Source organism: Hyperolius riggenbachi, chromosome 3 (assembly GCF_040937935.1).
Source record: "Hyperolius riggenbachi isolate aHypRig1 chromosome 3, aHypRig1.pri, whole genome shotgun sequence".
In the NCBI taxonomy this organism is placed as follows: domain Eukaryota; kingdom Metazoa; phylum Chordata; class Amphibia; order Anura; family Hyperoliidae; genus Hyperolius; species Hyperolius riggenbachi.
The window spans coordinates 249941259-249961806 of record NC_090648.1 but is presented as its reverse complement, the minus strand read 5'-3'; the positions used below and the strand labels follow the sequence as shown (position 1 = coordinate 249961806).

The 20548-nt window shown below is 41.6% G+C and overlaps 1 protein-coding gene across 7 annotated transcripts in view; it reads left to right on the top strand.

The window, feature by feature from the left end:
* Positions 1–20548, top strand: part of FRMD4A (FERM domain containing 4A) — a 527110-nt gene that overhangs the window by 321730 nt on the left and 184832 nt on the right. For all 7 annotated transcript variants that reach the window (XM_068276150.1, XM_068276149.1, XM_068276145.1 and 4 more), the window contains exons 3-4: positions 2201–2295; positions 10540–10632. In XM_068276150.1, the coding sequence (XP_068132251.1) occupies positions 2201–2295; positions 10540–10632 (188 nt within the window). The remainder of the gene's footprint in view (positions 1–2200; positions 2296–10539; positions 10633–20548) is intronic.

Here is a 20548-nt window from a genome sequence, read left to right as displayed (position 1 = left end):
TGCCGCTCTGTGCTCCGCTCTGGATAGGTGAGTTGATACTAACTATGCAGGCGGGGGGGCGAGCGGAGGAGGCGGGGGGGGGTCGGAGGAGGACAAGTGCGAGCGGGGGGAGCGGCGGATGCACGGAGATGCAGCGTCGGGATTCGGATAACGGAAAATCGCATCGGGATTCGAATTTACGAATCTCTAATATTTCCCAATATTCGAGGGTTTCGTGGATTCGCCGGATTCGTCGTCCCATCCCTAGTTTTGAAGATCTGAAGCTTGCCATACATAGTCCAATAAATGCTGATAATGCAATGGATTTGTGCGTTGCTTGTGAGAGGCAAGCTACAACCATTCGTTACAGTAACTAAGTTTCCATTCCTGGGGCCATATGCAATTAACTTTTTCTCCTGAGTTTTCTCCCAGCAGCACCAGGTGATATTTTCACACCTTCTGAATAAAATGCCCTGTAAGTCACTAGCAAGCAATAAAATACTCAAAATATTGTTGAGAGTACTTTTATACTTACTTTTTAGTACTTCTTCAACTGCAAAGTGCTGAAAAGTTATTTTAAATAGAAGGTGAAAAATGATCTCCTAGGAGAAAACTGTTAATTGCATATGTGCCCTGGTAGGCAATTGTTATCACAAAAGGCCCATATGCAATTACATTTTTCTCCTTCGTTTTCTATAAAGTGGTAGTTTCAAAATTGTCAATAAAATGCATTTTAAACCACAAGCAAACAATACAATTCTCAAAATACTTTTGGCAGCACCTTTTCACCTACTTTTTGGTACTTTTTTAGTTAAAAGGTGCTGGAAAGTCATTTTAAATTGAAGATGAAAAAGTACTATCAAAATAATTTTGAGTATTTTCTTGCTTTGTGGTAGTATAAAAGGCATATTATTGACAAGTTTAAAAATAGAGGTGCATGATCAGGTAGGACACAAGAGGAGGACCCTGCCCAAAGGCTTACAATCTAGAGGGAGAGGTAGGGACACGAGAGGTAGGGGATTATTCAGGGAAAGCAATAACAGTTCTCCACTAAAAAAAAATATTAATAATATATTCATATTATCATTCCTCAATTAGAGCTCAGCCAATCGGAATGGCCATTCAAGATTTGATGTCTCCAGTCCCCCTTCCAAGATTTGATGTCTGCCCCACTCACCCATAAGTACAACCTTTCCAGCTATCAATTATTCCAATCAATGATCGATGGATCAGTCAGAAGCATCATCACATTGTACATACCTTTTACAATGGCTCTTCCAACTGTTCTTTTGATCAAATACTGTCTTCATGCATTCTTGTGAATACTGAAATTAAGTATAGGCTCATGTGTGTCAATCATTGGACTGCCACCTGATCTGATTAGAAACAGTGGCGTAGCAATAGCAATAGGAGATGCAGAGGTTGTGACCGCACCGGGGCCCCTGGACCAGAGGGGCCCTCCTTCATCCATCTTATTAGCTTTCAATTGGTGCTTTGCTAGTAATGATAATGTAATATGTGCATTGAGTAATAGTAACCCTTAACAAACTGTTTCCTTACTCTGATTATACCTCTCTGACATTGAAATTGCCCTTGGCAGGTTTTGGGACTTTATATCACTAAAGAGCTTGGGGCCATATGTAAAACTCGCACACAAGCTCCTCAGCTACGCCACTGATTAGAACTGATCGTTTCAGGCAGCGCCTACTGTATGTATGAGGTTTAACCCTAAGTAAGTGAGAACACCAGGACTTGCCTGTGAGCTGACTTGGAAAGGAATTGTGGTGTGCACTTCCCCCTCGTTTATGTGGAAATACTTACGTGTGATGAATACTCACCTTCCTGGTGACACAGCTAGTAAATCAAATGTGTCTGAGTTTTCATAATAATTTGTATCTGCAAGAATTCCAGCGAAAATAGACCGCAGGCATTTCTTTCAGCTTCATTAAATATTTAAAACATTTTCACTCATTTAGTAAAAGAATAATTTTGATGCATTCAGCATTTCAATAGATTTAATTTACAAAGAACATTCGAGCTGAAATAGGACCATTTTGCGTTGTGCCTGTGTATACAATTTACATACTGAAGCTCTTGGGAGTGTGTGGAAAACAGAAAAATGATCATGTGTAAAGTGCACTGAGAAAACACTAGAACTAATATACGAACGTTGTACCATGGATCTTTTCTCTTTCTAACGGGCTATTCTCTTACCTTGTAGCCAAAACTGCTGGCAAAGGAGCTCCTGGATTTGGTGGCATCACATTTCAACCTGAAAGAAAAAGAATATTTTGGCATAGCGTTTACAGATGAAACGTAAGTATACATTCATCAGAATTCAAATATATATTGCTATCAGGAATGTTTCTGCACTTTCCCATTGTCATTTGAAAAACAAAAGTTTGCTTTCCTAAAACAGAAAGAATTTGCGATAATTCAGGTTGGAGTGAGCTCGAGATGTCTCCCAGGCACCACTGCTGAATATATGCAAATTAACCATTGTACCCTTAGAAGCTAAACACACCTCCAGAACCGCTGGAATGCAATGATGTGTCAGCTTGTTAATATGTACAGAGCCATAATAATCCATTGTCATTTGGTACAGGTTAGAGGTGAAAGCGAGAATACGAGTCAGGAACTTGGATTCATACGGAAATCTGTGTTCAATAATGTGAACAAGGCCTTAATCTTAAAGGAAGCATCAGGCAATATGGGGTAAATAAGATCTACTTACCTAGGGCTTCCTCCAGCCCCTGGCAGCCAATATGTCCCTCGCTGAAGCTGCAGTGTCCTGGGTTCCCCTCCATTGGAGATGCCGACCTCGCCAGGTCTGTGCCTGCACGAGTGGCATTTACAATCGCGCTCACGTGGTCTGGAGTGTACACTCTGAACCACGTCAGGGCGACCGCGAGCAGCTCCCACGCAGGAGCAGTAGCATCTCCAAGGAAGGGAACACAAGAACAGCGATGCTGCGATGAGGGACATATCAGCTGCCAGGGGCTGGAGGAAACCCGGGTAAGTAGATCTTGTTTTCGCTATATTGCCTGTTTCCTTGAAGCTTTGCATGCTCATGCATAGTATGCTACACTTATGTAAAATACTGATGAAGCTGAAAGGATAAAACTGTTATGCCAATTTCATGCAAGGTAGGTACTCTCTTTAAAGTGAACTTAAAGGGGGCCATAAAAAATAGATCTTACCTAGGTTACAAGATAGTTCAGAGGCTTCACATGTCCTCCTTGCTCCTGCTGTTGTCACACACAGACCCTGTATATCCAAGTGCTTGTTGAATATGTTCTCGTGGCCCTGCTCCCCTCTGGCTAGAAGCATTGACGTACTGCGTCTGTGTGAATACCACGACTCCTGTGCAATAAGTCAAAGCTGCTTGTCTACAAATGGCTCCATGCTGCGGCACTGACACAGCTGTACACATGGAGACACAGTATGGCCACGCTCGTGCAGGAAGAGGAGCATGTCCAGAAACTTTCAGAGGGTCCAAACTTGGCCCTCCAGCTGTTAAGGAACTACAAGTCCCACAATGCATTGCAGGAGTCTAACAGCCACAGTCATGACTCATAAAAGCAAATGCATTGTGGGATTTGTAGTTCCTTAACAGCTGGAGGGCCAAGTTTGCCCATGCCTGGTCCAGAGCAATGACAGTGGTCTCAGGAAGGATGCAGGAATCCTCTGGAGGATGCACAGAAAATTGCTATTATTCAATAGAATAGAGACCCATAGGAAATCGCTATATAAAATAAATAAACATCCATAGAAAATCGCTATTATTCAAATCAGGGCTCCTAGAAGGCTTTTTCAGAATAGTTCATTTTTTTTGTTCTTAGCCAGTCTTGGGTGCTTCTATCTGCGTTTAGAGTCATTATCCTGCTGGATGATCCATGAGTACATTTCACTCCAGAACGTTTTGATAGTCTTATAGTCTGAAACAAGCAAAGTAAGCTTTGCACGTATTAATTGGGTTACGCCATTTGCGTAACTCGCTGCATAAATAGCACAAACCCTGTAAACGTGCACTGTCTGCTCACATTAATGGGCTACTTAAAGAGAAACTCCGACCAAGAATTTAACTTTATCCCAACCAGTAGCTGATAGTTTTACCCCCTTTTACATGACAAATCTATTGCATTTCACAAACAGACCATCAGGGGGCGCTGTATGACTGATATTGTGGTGAAACCCCTTCCACAAGAAGCTCTGAGTACCGTGGTACTCTGGGCAAACTGCCACAATGTAACAATGTTCACAGACAGGAAATGGCTGTTTACAGCTGTCTGTAACAGCCAGAAAAGCTAGAAACCGCTACATAACCTGCCCACAGTAACAATGTCACCATGTAATACATGTCAGAATGTGAATCTGGGAGAGGAAAGATTTTACAATGAGCAAACACTGACTAAATCATTTATACATAATTTTGTAAAAATGAAGCACTTTTTTTATTACATTATTTTCACTGGAGTTCCTCTTTAAGTCAAAATAAAAAATCAGTTTAACTTACCCGGGGCATCTTGCAGCCCCCTGGAGTTATCCTGTGCCTGCACCCACCACCCTTCCAAGTCCCTCCATTAAACAGCGGCGACCCCACAGAGCTGACCAGTCGCCCCATCCAAGCCAAGTGCCCTGATCGCGCTCCCACTGCTGGGAGCATTCTGCTTATGCGCAGTAGTGATTTTTGCTTATTGCGCACAGCACGTGAGAGCGCAATGAGGAGGTGCATGGCCGACCAGTTTTACGGGGGTCATGGGCACAGGGTGAATCCAGGGGGCTGCAAGAAGCCGGTTATTCTTCTCCATTTAAATAGGGTGGATGACTGAATACACAATTGGAGACATGCTTTATACTAATTTAAGACTAGTTTTAAAAAAAAATCACTCTAATCCAGTTATTTGCAATCCATTCTAGGGGTATCAAGAAATGTGCCCAGGACATTGTAGAACATCTTGGTAGATTAGCAATGCTTTATCTCCTTTCACACTTGATTTGCGTTACTATGTGACATAGCATCAGTATGCATGTACACAAGGGACAATTGTAAGGGTAACAACAAATATACATATGATTGTTAGTATGAGAAAACAATATTTTCCAAGACGGAGAGGGTGATTTGGCATTAATTAGTGCTGGGCAGTGTACTTTTGCTGGGTGCTCGAGTCATTAAACTGATGTGAGATTTATCTCATGTGAGTCCTACTCTGGTAACACTTATGCACTGCTCATTATCTGATGTAGACGTCTGAGCATATTGGCTCAATTACTACAGAGCAGGAGCTTTCCAAGCTGTTGAGCATGCTGTGAAGCTGCCACCGTGCATTTATCATGGAGGAAAGCTATTTCTGTTATTTTAAATGTGATTAAAACACACACACACACAGATCCCCCTCCACCACCTCCACCACTACCCTTGCTCATGCCAGTCCCATAGACCTGTAAGCTAGGGAAAACCTAGCAAGTGTGCAGATTCCCTGCTGCCTCCTTCACCAGTGCTCAGTTCATACAATCTTTCACCTGCCTATGATATTTCTTGGCTAGAAGTTTCTTGGGGTCTTCAGCACTGGAGTCCTTGGTGTCCTCTTCCTTCTCTGATGAGGTGGATTAAGGTACCTAGTTTAATGGCAACAATCAACAGCATATTTGGGGATCTTCTGGTTGTTATAAAAATATCTTTAAGGAACACACTAGTATGTCACAAAAGACTTCTATTAAGTAAAGAAGGCAACCATAACACAGTAAAGTTTATACTGTACTTACTGATCAAGAAGTTGGTAGGGATCTGCTACTCCATTGTCAGAACAGGAACATAGCCATTACCCTCCACACTTGCCAAGCATTCCCACCAAGATGCATACTGGGCAACTCCCTTGCCTGATGCCCACTGCCATTGGGCACAGTATTTGGGGGGGTTGAGGATTTATCATTCATTCCTCCCCTGCAAGGAATCCCCCCGCCCGGCCGCCCCATTGAAGGACAAAAGGAACTAATATAGATAGTTTGGGGAGGAGGTTCAAACTTGCTGCCTCTTTTCCTGCTGGTCACCACAGCCTGTGATTGGGTGAGGACTTGGTAGGGATACACAATAGGATGATATACAGTAAAACCCACACATTTTATTTGCCCATTTGTCCCAGTTATTACACCTTTTAAATTATGTCCCTAGTACAATGCATGGGGACAATATTCTATTTGAAAATAATGGTGTATTTTTCCCATTATCTATCAATAATGTAAGCCCATACTTGCAAAAAAATTACAGTAATACACCCTAATACCGTACATATATGAAAAGTCCCTAACGTAACAATGTATGTATTGTCTTTTAAATTCCGTTTCTTTAATTGTATTTTTTTTTACAGTTGTGTTATATGAGGGCAGGGAAGAAGCACAATGAATTATTTGGGCTTATCATAGGGATAGGAAATGCATTTTTTTTTAATATTCTTTTTGGCCACTGGATGTCCCCACACATTTTCCTATCTGGTTAGAACGCAGCTCAAGCTGTGTTCCAACCAACAGGAAATGACAGTTACTATCATTTACAATGGAACGATTACTGTTGCTCATTGCAACAGCAATCATTTAAATTTTAAAGTGTACCAGAACGGAAAAATTGAAAAGATTTTATACATACCTGGGGCTTCCTCCAGCCCCATCCGCTCCGATCGCGCTCACGCCGCCGTCCTCCACTGCCCGCAGCTTCGGGAACCGGGTCCCTGCACTTCCATCAGTCGGAGACAGTCTAATGTAAGAGAAATGTGCTGTTTGTGTATCTCTCCAGAAGCAGCTGGAGAGATACGTTGAGGGCACACTTCTCCTGCATAGCTGGCCGTGACTGACGTCAGTGAACGGGACCCGGTTCCCTAAACTGCGGACAGCGGAGGAAGGTGGCGTGGGAGCGATCAGAGCAGATGGGGCTGGAGGAAGCCCCAGTATGTACAACATCTTTTTAATTTTTAAGCTCTGAGTCCCTTTAAACACTTAGATTGGGTTTTGGAACATATGTTCCTATTCCCCAATCTGTTCACTACTGTGTGGGGGCTGCATGCATGTGTGCGACGGGCGTAAGGAGACAGGGACGAGGATCTACTCCCCTGGCAACTCAGGTGAGATTTTCAGGGATGTAGATACTTGTCCTGCGAGAGGGGAAGTAGTTAATATGTTTTTTTAGTAGAATGGATAAGTATGTCAAAGTTTTACTGCTGTCTGTGTTATGTGTTGTAAGATTTCCTCACATCCTGTCTATAACGTAACCTAGAATTGAGTTACCATTATGAACATTCCAGATGTTGCTGTTACATTATTATGCTGTTGGCTGATTTGTTTGATATAATATTGTAGCTAGGTGTAAGTGTGCTTTGATTTGTTTTTGCACTTTGCCCTGCCCAACTAAACTGATGCTATGTCTGCATATTGTGGTGCTTTACCTTGTGTGCTAACTGTTAGGTGTTCTGTGGATGTCTAGCAAATCTCTGAAGATCCTTTAAAGCAAACCTGTGGGGAAAAAATAAAATAAAAACTACAAACAGATGTTTCTTTGGCCAGCCAGCCCTATGTTATGTACTGGTAAACAGACAAAATTTAATGTCATGTTCATTATTTCTTTGGTTTTTGACTTTTATTATTCTGTATGAGATTATGCTACTTGATCTTGATATGTATAGCTGATGCTACGTATATTGTAAAGTGTGTACTGTATATTTTTATGTAAAATTTCAATAAATTTCAATAGGCTTCCCAGCTCCTCCTCTAGCCTACTGTTGCTGCCCAGGACCCTCTTCTTGATCATAGATTCGGTCCTGTCGAAGTACTGTCCGAGCGACTTCGTACTGAGCATGTGCGAGTATGATCAGCACATGCAAAGCAAAATCAACTCGTGCACGGAGAAAACAGCCATTCACAAGTGGCTTGGTTCTGCTGGGCATGTGCAGACTGTACTCACACATGGCTAGCATGAAGAAGCTCGTACTCAGGCAGAAATGTCACCGCAAGAGCATATCCAACAAGCTCTTGTCTGACATGCTGAGAGGGACCCAACGCTAGAACGAGGATCTAGGAAGCCTCTGAAGTATCCAATGCTATCCCTCTACTGAGGTAAGTATATACAGTATATATAGATGTATATATGTATATATATATATTTCCTCACAGGCCAGACGAATACTACTTATTTCAGTACATTGTTCACAGTTCTTCATAACATCTGATAAGAGCTTTTGTTAAGACCTATTCATTATTCTGCAATGTCCTTTACTCTCCTTTTATTTGTTTATGCTTGCGGGCAAAAATTATTCAAATCAATACGTTCATTTAAACCTTAGGTTAGTGGGTTAGGACTCTATTGAATCGTGTTATTGCATGCCCTCTACACTCATCAACTGTGAAGTAACATTGAACACTTTCCAGAAATGCAGATTGCCTTTGGTAGTATCCATATATTTTAAATTTGTGCTGTTTCCAGAGAATGACTTTCCCTAGAGGCTAGGCTTACTTTACACAAGAAGCCCCCCATCCTCCACCCCCCCCCCCCAACAACATTTTGGGTGGTTTTGTCAATATAAGTTATATATATTTTAAGTCTACATTTCTACCAGGCAGGCATTGCATTATTTGTCATATCTTTTCAGCTGCCTGTTGTGTGCTATGTTTCTCCTCATTGTAGATTGCAAGCTCTACTGGGCAAGGTCCCTTTCTCCTTTTGTAATATAGTTTGTATGTTTTTAGGTTCCTTATAAAATGATGCTTTCTATATTTAAACACACAATGCAAATAACATGGTTACTTTTACCTTCTCTTTTCCTCTACTTTTTTTTTTTTTTCTTTATAAAAAATGATCAGTTGTATAGAATTTTTTTTATTTTTTTTTAACATTTAACATTTTTTAATTGACCATAATTATAAGTTCTGAACTTTTTTTTATGTAATGCTGTAGAATAAACTGTAAATTTCTTAATTTATGGACTATACAATTTGATCATTTTATTCATAATTGGGGGGAAAAAATTACCACATGTGAGTGTGACACATTGGTCAGAAATTTAAAAAGTTACAAGCAATTGGAAAAATCTTTCCTAATTTTCAAATACAAAAAAAAATTAAAAAATTGTATTGTGCGTGTAGCCATCTTAAAGAGACTCTGAAGCCACTTGAAAAACTGTTTTTTACCTTTTATTTTTAAGCATATTTGCCCCTGCTAAAAGGCTGCTATCCCGGGGCAGAATGAGGGATTTTACCCCCCAAATCCCCTGAGGCACATTGCAGGGCTCCTTCCGTATAGAGGCAGAGCTTTGGGCTGTAGCTCTGCTTCCATACTCCAATCGGCGCTGATCGCCACCTCTCCCCGCCCCTCTGTCTTCTTTCACTGAGAAGGGCAGGGAGAGGCGGATATCCGCAGACAGGTTGACACGAATGGAGGCAGAGCTCTGGGCTGTAGCTCTGCCTCCATTCGTGTCAACCTGTCTGCGGATATCCGGACCAGGAAAGTCGTGGATTTTTGCCCTAGGATTTGGGGGGGTAAAAAACCCTCATTCTTTTGTGGGATGGCGGCGTTTTAGCAGGGACAAACATGATTAACCTAAATAAAAGGTAAAAACTCATTTTTTAAGTGGCTTCAGAGTCTCTTTAAGTGGAAGTTAGTCATTGTTATGGTTAAAAAGTAAAGGTTAAGCATCAGGAAGAGGTTAATTGGGAGGGGGGTTAGGTGTTAAAAAGGTCTTAACATGAAGAGTTAGGTTAGGGTTAAACGTCCGGGAACGGTTACGTGGCTGGGGAGAGAGGAGGGTTAGGGTTGTGCATTGAAGACAGGGTAATGTTGGTGAGTGGATGGGATAAGGGTTAGGCATTGAGATGGAGATTTACTGATAAGGTGATCAGTTATTATTAAGCAAGTACCGCAAAAATCAACAAAAAATATATTACAAAACCAAAATAGCAGAACTTCTGTAATTGGATTTTACCAGTATTCTGATTTTCACCAAATGTAACGGTCACCAGAAATAGATGTACCATGATTAGCCATCAGATTGTCACTCAATTCCATAATAAACATTAGATTTGGAAAAAGGTGACATTATACAGTGTGTGGTTTTTGCCTGCTTTCTCTTCCTTTATTATTTTATATAGCCAAAGCAAAAAGATCAATTCACAGATTAAATAGGCTTAAAGTGAATATAAATTTCAGCTGTGTTGATAAATAGATAAAAATACTGTATACATGACTTGGGGTGAAAATGTAAATTAAGTACATAAGGACTCATTATTGTGGCTTCCATCAAAACCTTGCTAATTCCTTGTTAGCATTGTGAATTCCTAGTCAGTCAAACACTTGCATAATTTGACCATCTTCCCTTACTATCAATATATAAATATTGACAACATGCATGGCTTCAGTTTTCTGACATTAAATTTGTGTAAAATAAAAAAAAACTCAGCTAAAACAATAACCGGTATCACATTTTTTCCAGCTTCAATATTACAGTATAGCATCTTCTCCTGTTTATTGAACTCGATGAGCAGAAACTCACAAGGACTATTGCTATTGTTTTTTTACAGAGGGCATTTGAACTGGTTACAGCTAGACCGTAGAGTGCTTGAACATGACTTTCCCAAAAAGTCTGGTCCGGTTGTCCTTTACTTCTGTGTAAGGTGAGTTATAACTGTCACCTTTCAAGACCCCCTGGGCTCCTCTTGTACTGTTCTTCAGTGTTTTATTGTATTACTGTAAGGGATGCATTATTTCCAGTATATGGGTGGATCCTGCATTGAGTTATGGGTCTCACCTTGCCTCAGGATCTTCAGCTGTATCCTACAAGTAAAGGCAATTTTAAATCAGTTGATATGTGCAGAGACTACATCCCAGCATTGTTTCTTCATTCTGTCTCTGCTAGCTAAAATTAATATGACTGTTACATGTAGGCTTTGGAAAGACACCGCTAGTGCTGTCATGGCCAGGTCCAAATACTACAAAGGTCTTGTTACTGTGTTACCCTGTAATACTGTATTTTGCTTTGGTCTTTTACAAGAAATAAGAACCTTTAGTGCTCATGCACCATATTAGTGGATTCAGCCTACAAATGTATCTGTATATGCATATATATGATTTAAGTGTAAGCAAAACCTCCATTTGGGGCTCAGAAAACAGGTGAAAATGGTCTGATTATAAAACAAGAAGATCTCCTACTGCTGCTTCCGCCAACATACTGGCTCCCGATTAGCCCTGCCACCACTTTTGGCTTTGTCTTCTCCCATCACCAGGGCTGTTCTCCTGTATACCGTCCTCCACCACCACCACCACCAATCCTGTTCCTCCTAAAATGTAGTAATCTAATTTGCAGTTTTCAGTAAAGCACCTGATTTTCGCTGTTGATATGAAGCTTCGTATTGGCAGTGTAGAGCAGAATTTAGTAGATGATCCAGAAAACAGAGTGATGGGACTCGGAGGAGACAGAGGTCACATAGGCAAGCAGTAAATGAAAAGAGGCCCAGTGGCAGAACCAAGAGCAGTAGCCCTCTCCATGGATAGTACTCCACATTAGGGATGGAAGAACAACTTGGTTCTCTACATGGGTCACCAGAGACTGCAGGACCAGTACATTTTGTTTTAACATACACAGAAACCAAGATTTAATCTAGTAAGATGGCAATTTTTCACCACACAATTTTAGTTTATATTCAAGTATAATCTACATTTCAGTGACTCAGGAAAGACATGTATATGGTTTTCAGCTGTCTTTTATAGCTCCATCTACATCAGATTTGTGACATTCCCAGTCCCTTTAGTGTGCAGTGTCTGGAATAAGAGGAAGTTCAATTTACTATTGCCAACAGCTAAAGAGAGGGAGAGACATCAACTATAAATAAACATTATTCAAAAATCTTCCCTGATGTCAGCTTTCTTTACAGGTCTTTTACCTTGACATCTGGTATTGTGGAGTTTTTGCTCTTAATGAAAAGGTTTGGGAATTGTAAGGAAAGGTTTGCCGCTGTGAAATTTAGAATAACATGTGTTGAGTTATGTGCCTTCTCTTGTACGAGCCAGATGAACATTATGGGAGTGTTGAGGCACTAATGGTCAGCAGTGGGGGCTTATAGAATGAACTGGGGCTCTTAAGTGATCCCATTGGGAAGCAAGCCCTAGATGTTTAATTAACCTTGTTACTGCAAAAGACTTGGCCACAAAATAGTAAACTTTCACAGGATAAAGGTTAATTGTGTTTTTTAAGCACACATTTTGTATTGGTTTGTACATGCTTTGATACAATGTTATTGTATATTTACAATGGGTATATTACAGTGTAGCTTGTCCGTGTTAGGCCCGGTTCACACTTGCGGTGGCCCTCCGGAATCGCCGTGCCGGAGCCGCACCGCCTGCAGAACGGACGGAACGGACGCACGGCATAGCAATTAAAGCCTATGCGTCCGTTCACATGGGTCCGTTCTGCAGAACCGGAGCCGGACCGGAGCCGGACCGGATCCGGACTCCGGCCTCCGTTCCAACATGCGCTATTTTTTCCTCCGGCTCCTCCGGCAGCCGTATCCGGGGCGGAGCCGGACTGCACCATCCGGCCAATACACACCAATGGGAACCGGAGGCCGCACAACACACTGGCTGAGAAATCCGGATGTTCTACCCCACTTCCTATGCGGATTATTGCGGCGATATTGGATGGGGACACATGGGGAAGCATTTTGGAGTGGAGCAGCACAGCTGGATCCGGATCCGGAGATGTTGGCAGCATGTCGCAGGTGGAGGTGAGTGCTAAGCAGCAGAGGGCCTGATTCCACAGGTCCCCCTTCTGCTGACCTCCCAGACCCCAACTTTTTTTTTTGTTTTTTTAGGTACTTTTGCCAAACGGATCCGGATTGCATCCTGATGACCACCTGATGCAACCTGACCGGATCCGGATCGGATCCGGATCAGAACCGTACGGTTCCGATCCGGATCCGGTCCGGATCCGGTCAGGTTATCCGGTCCGTTTGGCACACAACCGCTAATGTGAACCGGGCCTAAGTGTTCTGGTTCACCAGGGCTAATATGTGTTTTTGAACAGAAAATAAGAAGCCTTAAACTGAGATATTCTAAAACACATAAAACAAATTGCAGGAACAATGTACTCTCCACTACTCTCACTGCTACCCATTTCCTTTTGGGGTCTCTAATGATCCATTCTGCTCTTGGCATATCCCCGTAGAGCATACATGCACATGTGCACCGATGTATTCATACACGTTACACCAGGAGAATGATTTAGATTCCTAGGAACTTCCTACACGTTACACCATTGCATGTCTGGCTTTACTTTACAGATAGTAAATTGATCTTGTAGAAAAAGCTGGCTTCATTGCCTGAAAGTAGAATTACTTGCCAATCAAAACCAGTCACATTCTCCTTTTCATTATAACACATAGATTAAAAAGGACTATGCTCTCTTAAAGAGGAACTTTAACCAAGCATTGAACTTCATTCCAATCGGTAGCCGATACCCATTTTTCCTCGAGAAATCTTTACGTTTTCTTGAATAGATTATCGGGGGCTGTGTATGGCTCATATAGTGAGAGACCCCCTCCCACAGTGTGATGTCATGACCAAGGTCTTGACAGTTTTCTGTGAACCTTGTTGCATTGTGCGAAATAACAGCTTTTTTTCATCTGCCAGGCAAGCAAGATCTATCTCTGTGCAAAGAACTCTCAGTAATGGACATTCCATACAGATTACCTGGCAGAACTTAAGATTTCATCACCAGTGATACATTTTGGAATGTAAATCAGGGAAAGGAAAGATTTTACACTGGACAAACACTGACTAAATAATTTATAAATTAATATTGTAAAAAATAAGTAATTGTATTTCTCATGTTATTTTCACTACAGTTCCTCTTTAAGCTCAACCTTACATAGCTTACATGGGCAGCACGGTGGCGTAGTGGTTAGCTCTCTCGCCTTGCAGCGCTGGGTCCCTGGTTCGAATCCCAGCCAGGGCACTATCTGCAAAGAGTTTGTATGTTCTCTCCGTGTCTGCGTGGGTTTCCTCCGGGCACTCCGGTTTCCTCCCACATTCCAAAAACATACGGATAAGTTAATTGGCTCCCCCTAAATTGGCCCTAGACTACAGTACTTACACTACATAATATAGACATATGGCAATGGTAGGGGTTAGATTGTGAGCTCCTTTGAGGGACAGTTAGTGACAAGATATATATATATATATACACACTGTACAGCGCTGCGTAATATGTCGGCGCTATATAAATACTAGATAATAATAATAATAATAATAATAGCTCAAGCTATCTTTACCCAGAGGAAAGTAAACCTCCTTCCTGGTCCAACACAGGGATCAGATGAATTCCCTGGCTAAAATCTTTACACATTATCATTCACTCATTTTACCTAGAAGTAGAGAAGTAGAGGTGATGAATATATCTTGTATTTACAGTCCTCAGGGAGAATTCATAGAGAAGCATCTGATCAATTTGATGAAATGACTAGACTGTAAATCTCTGAATGATTGGCCACAGTGATTTGATCATGTTTTAGCCTACACAAGAAGCACAAGTGATATATGATCACATGATCTCAACCAACAATTAAGTGACTTGCAAATCAGCTAGATCACATACTTCTCCATGAAGTCTTTTGCAGCAAAAAAGTATATAGAATAGCATTATTATTCATGTAGCGCTGACATCTGGCACAGCGCTTTACAGTAGTCTTGTCATATTCATCTTTGTTTATCAGATGCCTTCATCATGTGTTATAATTGTGGCATGCCATGGTAACTAGCATTTTGCCGTCAGAACTGCCTTAATTCTTCCTGGCATTCATCAGTTCGTGTTGGCACGATAGCATCACACAGTTTTATCCATGATGCTAATCTCCCATTCCATCACATCATGGGGGATACACCGCTTTCTTATGTGTGCATGAGAAATTTTGTCTAATTACCTTTAGGGTCACTTTGCCTAACTGTATTTTTGGAGGAAACTCTGACCACTGCCTTTTGGTTATACTTTTAGATTACAGTTAGCTCCACCCACATCCTATGATCGCCATGCCCATTTACTTCTGTGGCACCATTTGTGTGTTGTACTCGCTCCTTTTCCCAAAAATGTTGCCGCAACAAACACACTTCGCATGAGGGAGGGGGACGTTCGTAACAAATCAGCACCGGGTGTCAAATACCCTAGGTAAGCCACTGCTGTAGGCTATGGTCTTCCCCAAGTTGTGGAATGGGAGGTGTTAAAAGGTGTCTTGCCGGGGGCACCAAAATGGCCAGAAACTGCCCAATCTGATCTGCATGCTTGTTCAGGGTCTATGGCTTAGAGTATTAGAGACAGAGGCCCAGCAGGACAGTCAGGCAAGCTGCATTATTTAAAAGAAAATGAATATGTCAGCCTCCATATCCCTCTCAGTCCAGGTGTGCTTTAACCTGATAAGCAGAACTGCGGATGTCTCTGAGCTCAGAAATGGACTAGATCATGACTGCTAAGGCTGTACATCTATTCCCTGGGTTGTGGGGTCTGGAGAATACATTATGTGGATGATGGATGTAGGAAACTGTAATGTTCTATTGTGGTGCCGCAGGAAAGGAAAGTTTTCCTTACTAATAATTTAAAATAGTTGTAATGATGATCTATGTGACCTTAGCTGGAAATGAGTGTAATCTTATTGTATAATGAGATCCCATTATTCAGTTGACATGCTTAATCCCACAGCATGGTGGGAAGACACACAGATTGACTTTATGCACAAATCCCTTTAAAACAGGTAGAAAATAAGCTGGATTGGAAGGTCGCGTCAGGACATGGGGAAGTCACGCCTGGCTGTCACAGGCAATCAGGGGATCTGACAATGCAGAGGAAACTTCCATGCAATGGTTCATGGCCATAACATGACTGTATAGAACAGGATACAGTGATTAGTGCTACTATATTTCACCCTTACCAGAGGATGCCAATAAAAGCAAAACACCAGAAGAAGCCAGAAACAAAGCAGCACTCACATTAGACTGATTAGCAGTTTCCTGATTTTTCATGGATAAACCTGGATCTGAGATATCAGCCCAAATACCAAGGCATAGCTGAGACATTTAGGAATATCAGACTGTCGTGTTTCATTACTGTAAGTCAGGTCACAGAGGAACAAACACAGGGAGACAATGGAGGAGGTGTTGTGGGGACAGATCCAGCCATAAGGCGTGGGACCCACTAGAGCGCTTTCAGCAGCGATTTATGCCTTCTAGGAGTTGTCAGTAATTCCAAAAGCCCTTCGCTGCTGAAAGTGAATGCTCATAATCCCACAGGAGCGATTACAATGTGCCAAAATCTCACAATCACTCTGCATGCAGAATTTTCTGGGCAATTTGATAAAGGAAAGCAAGCAAAGGAGCCCAAAAACTCTTTCCCTGAAATCGCTCAAGAAATTGGTCTGCTTTTAAGTGTAAAAAATGCACTAAAAAGCGTTTTGCAATCGCAAAAGTGGGTCCGGGCCTGAGTTGGAATACTTCATTTGTGTGCATATTTGGGGATTTTGGACAGAAACTACAGAACATGTAGTGAATGGTCTGGTTTGAAAACTATGTTTAATTATAAAGAAAAACAAAAGTTTGCTTTCCTAAAACAGAAAGAATTTGCGATAATTCAGGTTGGAGTGAGCTCGAGATGTCTCCCAGGCACCACTGCTGAATATATGCAAATTAACCATTGTACCCTTAGAAGCTAAACACACCTCCAGAACCGCTGGAATGCAATGATGTGTCAGCTTGTTAATATGTACAGAGCCATAATAATCCAACATGCATGCAGACTGTTTCGGATTGTTTGATCCTCATCAGTGCATGGCATGGATTAATTTGGCTCTATGGAGTAGGGCTTGTAAATCCGAGAGGCACAGACTAACCAGCAAGCTCATGGTGACCCAGAACTCATTGGGGTGTGTAAGGGACTACAATGGTCCTAAAAGCCCCCTTACTAAGATGTTAAGAAAAACAAAAGTTTGCTTTCCTAAAACAGAAAGAATTTGCGATAATTCAGGTTGGAGTGAGCTCGAGATGTCTCCCAGGCACCACTGCTGAATATATGCAAATTAACCATTGTACCCTTAGAAGCTAAACACACCTCCAGAACCGCTGGAATGCAATGATGTGTCAGCTTGTTAATATGTACAGAGCCATAATAATCCAACATGCATACAGACTGTTTCAGATTGTTTGATCCTCATCAGTGCATGGCATGGATTAATTTGGCTCTATGGAGTAGGGCTTGTAAATCCGAGAGGCACAGACTAACCAGCAAGCTCATGGTGACCCAGAACTCATTGGGGTGTGTAAGGGACTACAATGGTCCTAAAAGCCCCCTTACTAAGATGTTAAGAAAAACAAAAGTTTGCTTTCCTAAAACAGAAAGAATTTGCTATAATACAGGTTGGAGTGAGCTCAAGATGTCTGCCAGGCACCACTGCTGAATATATGCAAATTAACCATTGTACCCTTAGAAGCTAAACACACCTCCAGAACCGCTGGAATGCAATGATGTGTCAGCTTGTTAATATGTACAGAGCCATAATAATCCAACATGCATACAGACTGTTTCGGATTGTTTGATCCTCATCAGTGCATGGCATGGATTAATTTGGCTCTATGGAGTAGGGCTTGTAAATCCGAGAGGCACAGACTAACCAGCAAGCTCATGGTGACCCAGAACTTATTGGGGTGTGTAAGGGACTACAATGGTCCTAAAAGCCCCCTTACTAAGATGTTATAAATTATAATTATAAAGGTTGGCACTGTTCCTTACATGTCTTTCATACACTTCCATTTGTGATATGTGGTGTGTTCACATATACAGTCACCAGGACACAAAGAGATTGCATGTTCCACAACTAAGCAAATCTCAGGCTCAGGCCTGCCCTTTCTTAGAAATCAGTGTGGGTGTGCACTCTTGAACATGTGCCATGTTTTATTGCACTGTCAGCCATCTTTAATAGCTTCAGACAAGAGGATACCGGGCTGTAATTCCCTGGAGTTGGCAGCCTTACAGTGAGAGATTTGTGGCAAAAGCTCTTCATCTTATGTTAAAATAACCATCGATTTTCTCTTTATTTATAGTGCGCAGGTCAGTATCAAATTAGCCAAAATGCTGCGGTGTTATGCTTTGTCAGCATTCTGGTCTTGCTGGGCTTTTGACAAAGCACTGGGATTTTGTAATGTTGAATCATTGCTAAGCCAAGGTTATTTGTATATCTTACCTCAGATTTCATTTTCTTACTGTTCACATCCTGGCCAGATGCCTTCTTCTAGAGGATATGATAGGTACCATTTTTGGGAAAAGAGATCTAGGTGTACTTCCATTATGGATTATGATTACATGCAGATGGGCTTCTTCAGTCAATCATTAAACATCAATCATCAGTCAATAATTAAGAATGAGGTAAAAAGCACAAAGTAGAACTAAAGTAAGTTAAAGAACATGACCTTTAATTTATCAAAGTAAAAGCAGTAACAGAATCTAAAGTCTTTTTCTTACCAAATAATAATAAAAAAGTCTTCATCTTATACTACTACACCGTAAATGTATTGGGGCCAGGGGGCTATAGTGATCATTGTGTGTTACTGCAGACTTTCCCATACTGAGCGGGTTTAGTATCCTGCTTCTGAGGTCAGTGACACCCTACACTATACAATACAATACAATACAATAACATTTGTAAAGCGCTTTTCTCCCATAGGACTCAAAGCGTTCACTAGAGATGTGAACTATCACTACCATCTCCCCAAGAAGAAAAATGTACATCAAACCAGTTGGGTCGCTAAGGAGCTGTGGGTTCCGATGCAAGTTTTACATTGGGGCCCCCCCAAGCACTCTATACATAACAATTGATACGGCGCACCAAAATCTGCCAAGGACAACTACAGTGTCAGAGGTGCAAGAAGGGGATGGAGAGCAGTTTGCAAATGATTACAACTATTCAAAGCACCTATAGTAGTTATTATTATGAGCACAGGACCAATAGAGAGCTAATACTGCAGTCGAGGGCGGGCCCACTGGCCCAAGGGCCCCAATGTGGTCGCAACCTCTGCATTCCCTATTGCTACGCCCCTGTGTCAAACCAAGAATACAGAAATAGATTGCACGTTCTGTTTGCTCATGAAATTCTAAAACAGCTCTTATTTAAAGCCCTAGTTCAGCCTCCTGTTATTAATGCATATCATAGTAAATTTGCATTCATTAGCAATGAACAAAGTTTTGTACATTGCATGCATGTCCTTAACAATACATTTGTTTGCAATACCTGGCTGGCTCTTTTCATACCATAACTTGTTGAGATGACAGTGCGGTTTCATTGGTGAGACAGCTATCCAAACTCCTCCCCATCCCATCCCACCTGCATAACATAATCAAGAAGGAGGAGTGGTTTGGCACAAGCCAGTACTGCAGTGTGTGCACAGATCACCTGACTCTACCCCTTCTTCCTTCAGAGAGTTTAACTCTTTGTGCAAGTACTGCAGTACTACTACTGATCAGAGTCTTATCTCCCTGTTCCTGATCAGTGGGTAAAAAAAAGTATTTACTCCATCCCATTCTTTCCTAATTTTATTTTAAATATAGTAATTAAAGTACAGATGTTTAATGCACAAACTGCCGTGCATTGCTAATGAATGCAGATATACTATCATATATACTATCATATGGGATTTCCCTTTTATAATGATATAACATCACATGACTACAAAGTCTGCCACAGAAAAGTAGCACAATAATGGAGGCTGCATATATGTACTGTATATAGCTGGCATTTTTACATTGCTTCGACTGTAGTCAAGACTAAGCCTGCTCAGGGAAAATTAAAAATAATTATTTTATTTATTTATTTTTACAAACCAGCAAATTGGGAGTTACTTCTGTATTCTAGGCTTGCTACATCATTTCTTTTTTTATAGAGATGGTAGCAATCATTTTCTAACATCTCTACTCCCCACGGACAGCTCTGTCCAGCTATTAGTTCCCACTGATATTGCAGTGCTACTTTTGTATATACTACACACTGCCTTGCCTTATTCTCTTGTTCGCCATTAAAGCTGGAGCTGCCCAAGATGTAAAGGAGATCTGTGAATAGGACTTCTTGCAGATTTTTTATTTTTTAACAAACTATTTGTTGAGCAATATATTTTGTGCCTTATTCATGTCATGCTGAGACCTCACAGTATGGAGACTAAGGAGGAACATTTAGAGAAGGGTAGCCCCCCCCCCCCCCCCTCCACAGAGTATCCCTTTAATGTTGTAAGGCATGGGGGTTGCTCATGTTTTGGGGGTGGGGTACATGCTTAATAGCTTTATCTCCTTCTGATTAATCAAGTGGCATGGCTGAATAAAGGCCCATATGGATGTCCAAGTGGCATGGCTGAATAAAGGCCCATATGGATGTCCAAGTGGCATGGCTGAATAAAGGCCCATATGGATGTCCCCTGACCTGCTGGGCTAAGGTTGTACAGACATGTAGTTAGCCTGTACTCTAATGACGTGTTCTGTTGCTATGCAAGGGCGTAGGGCCGACATAGCGGCAT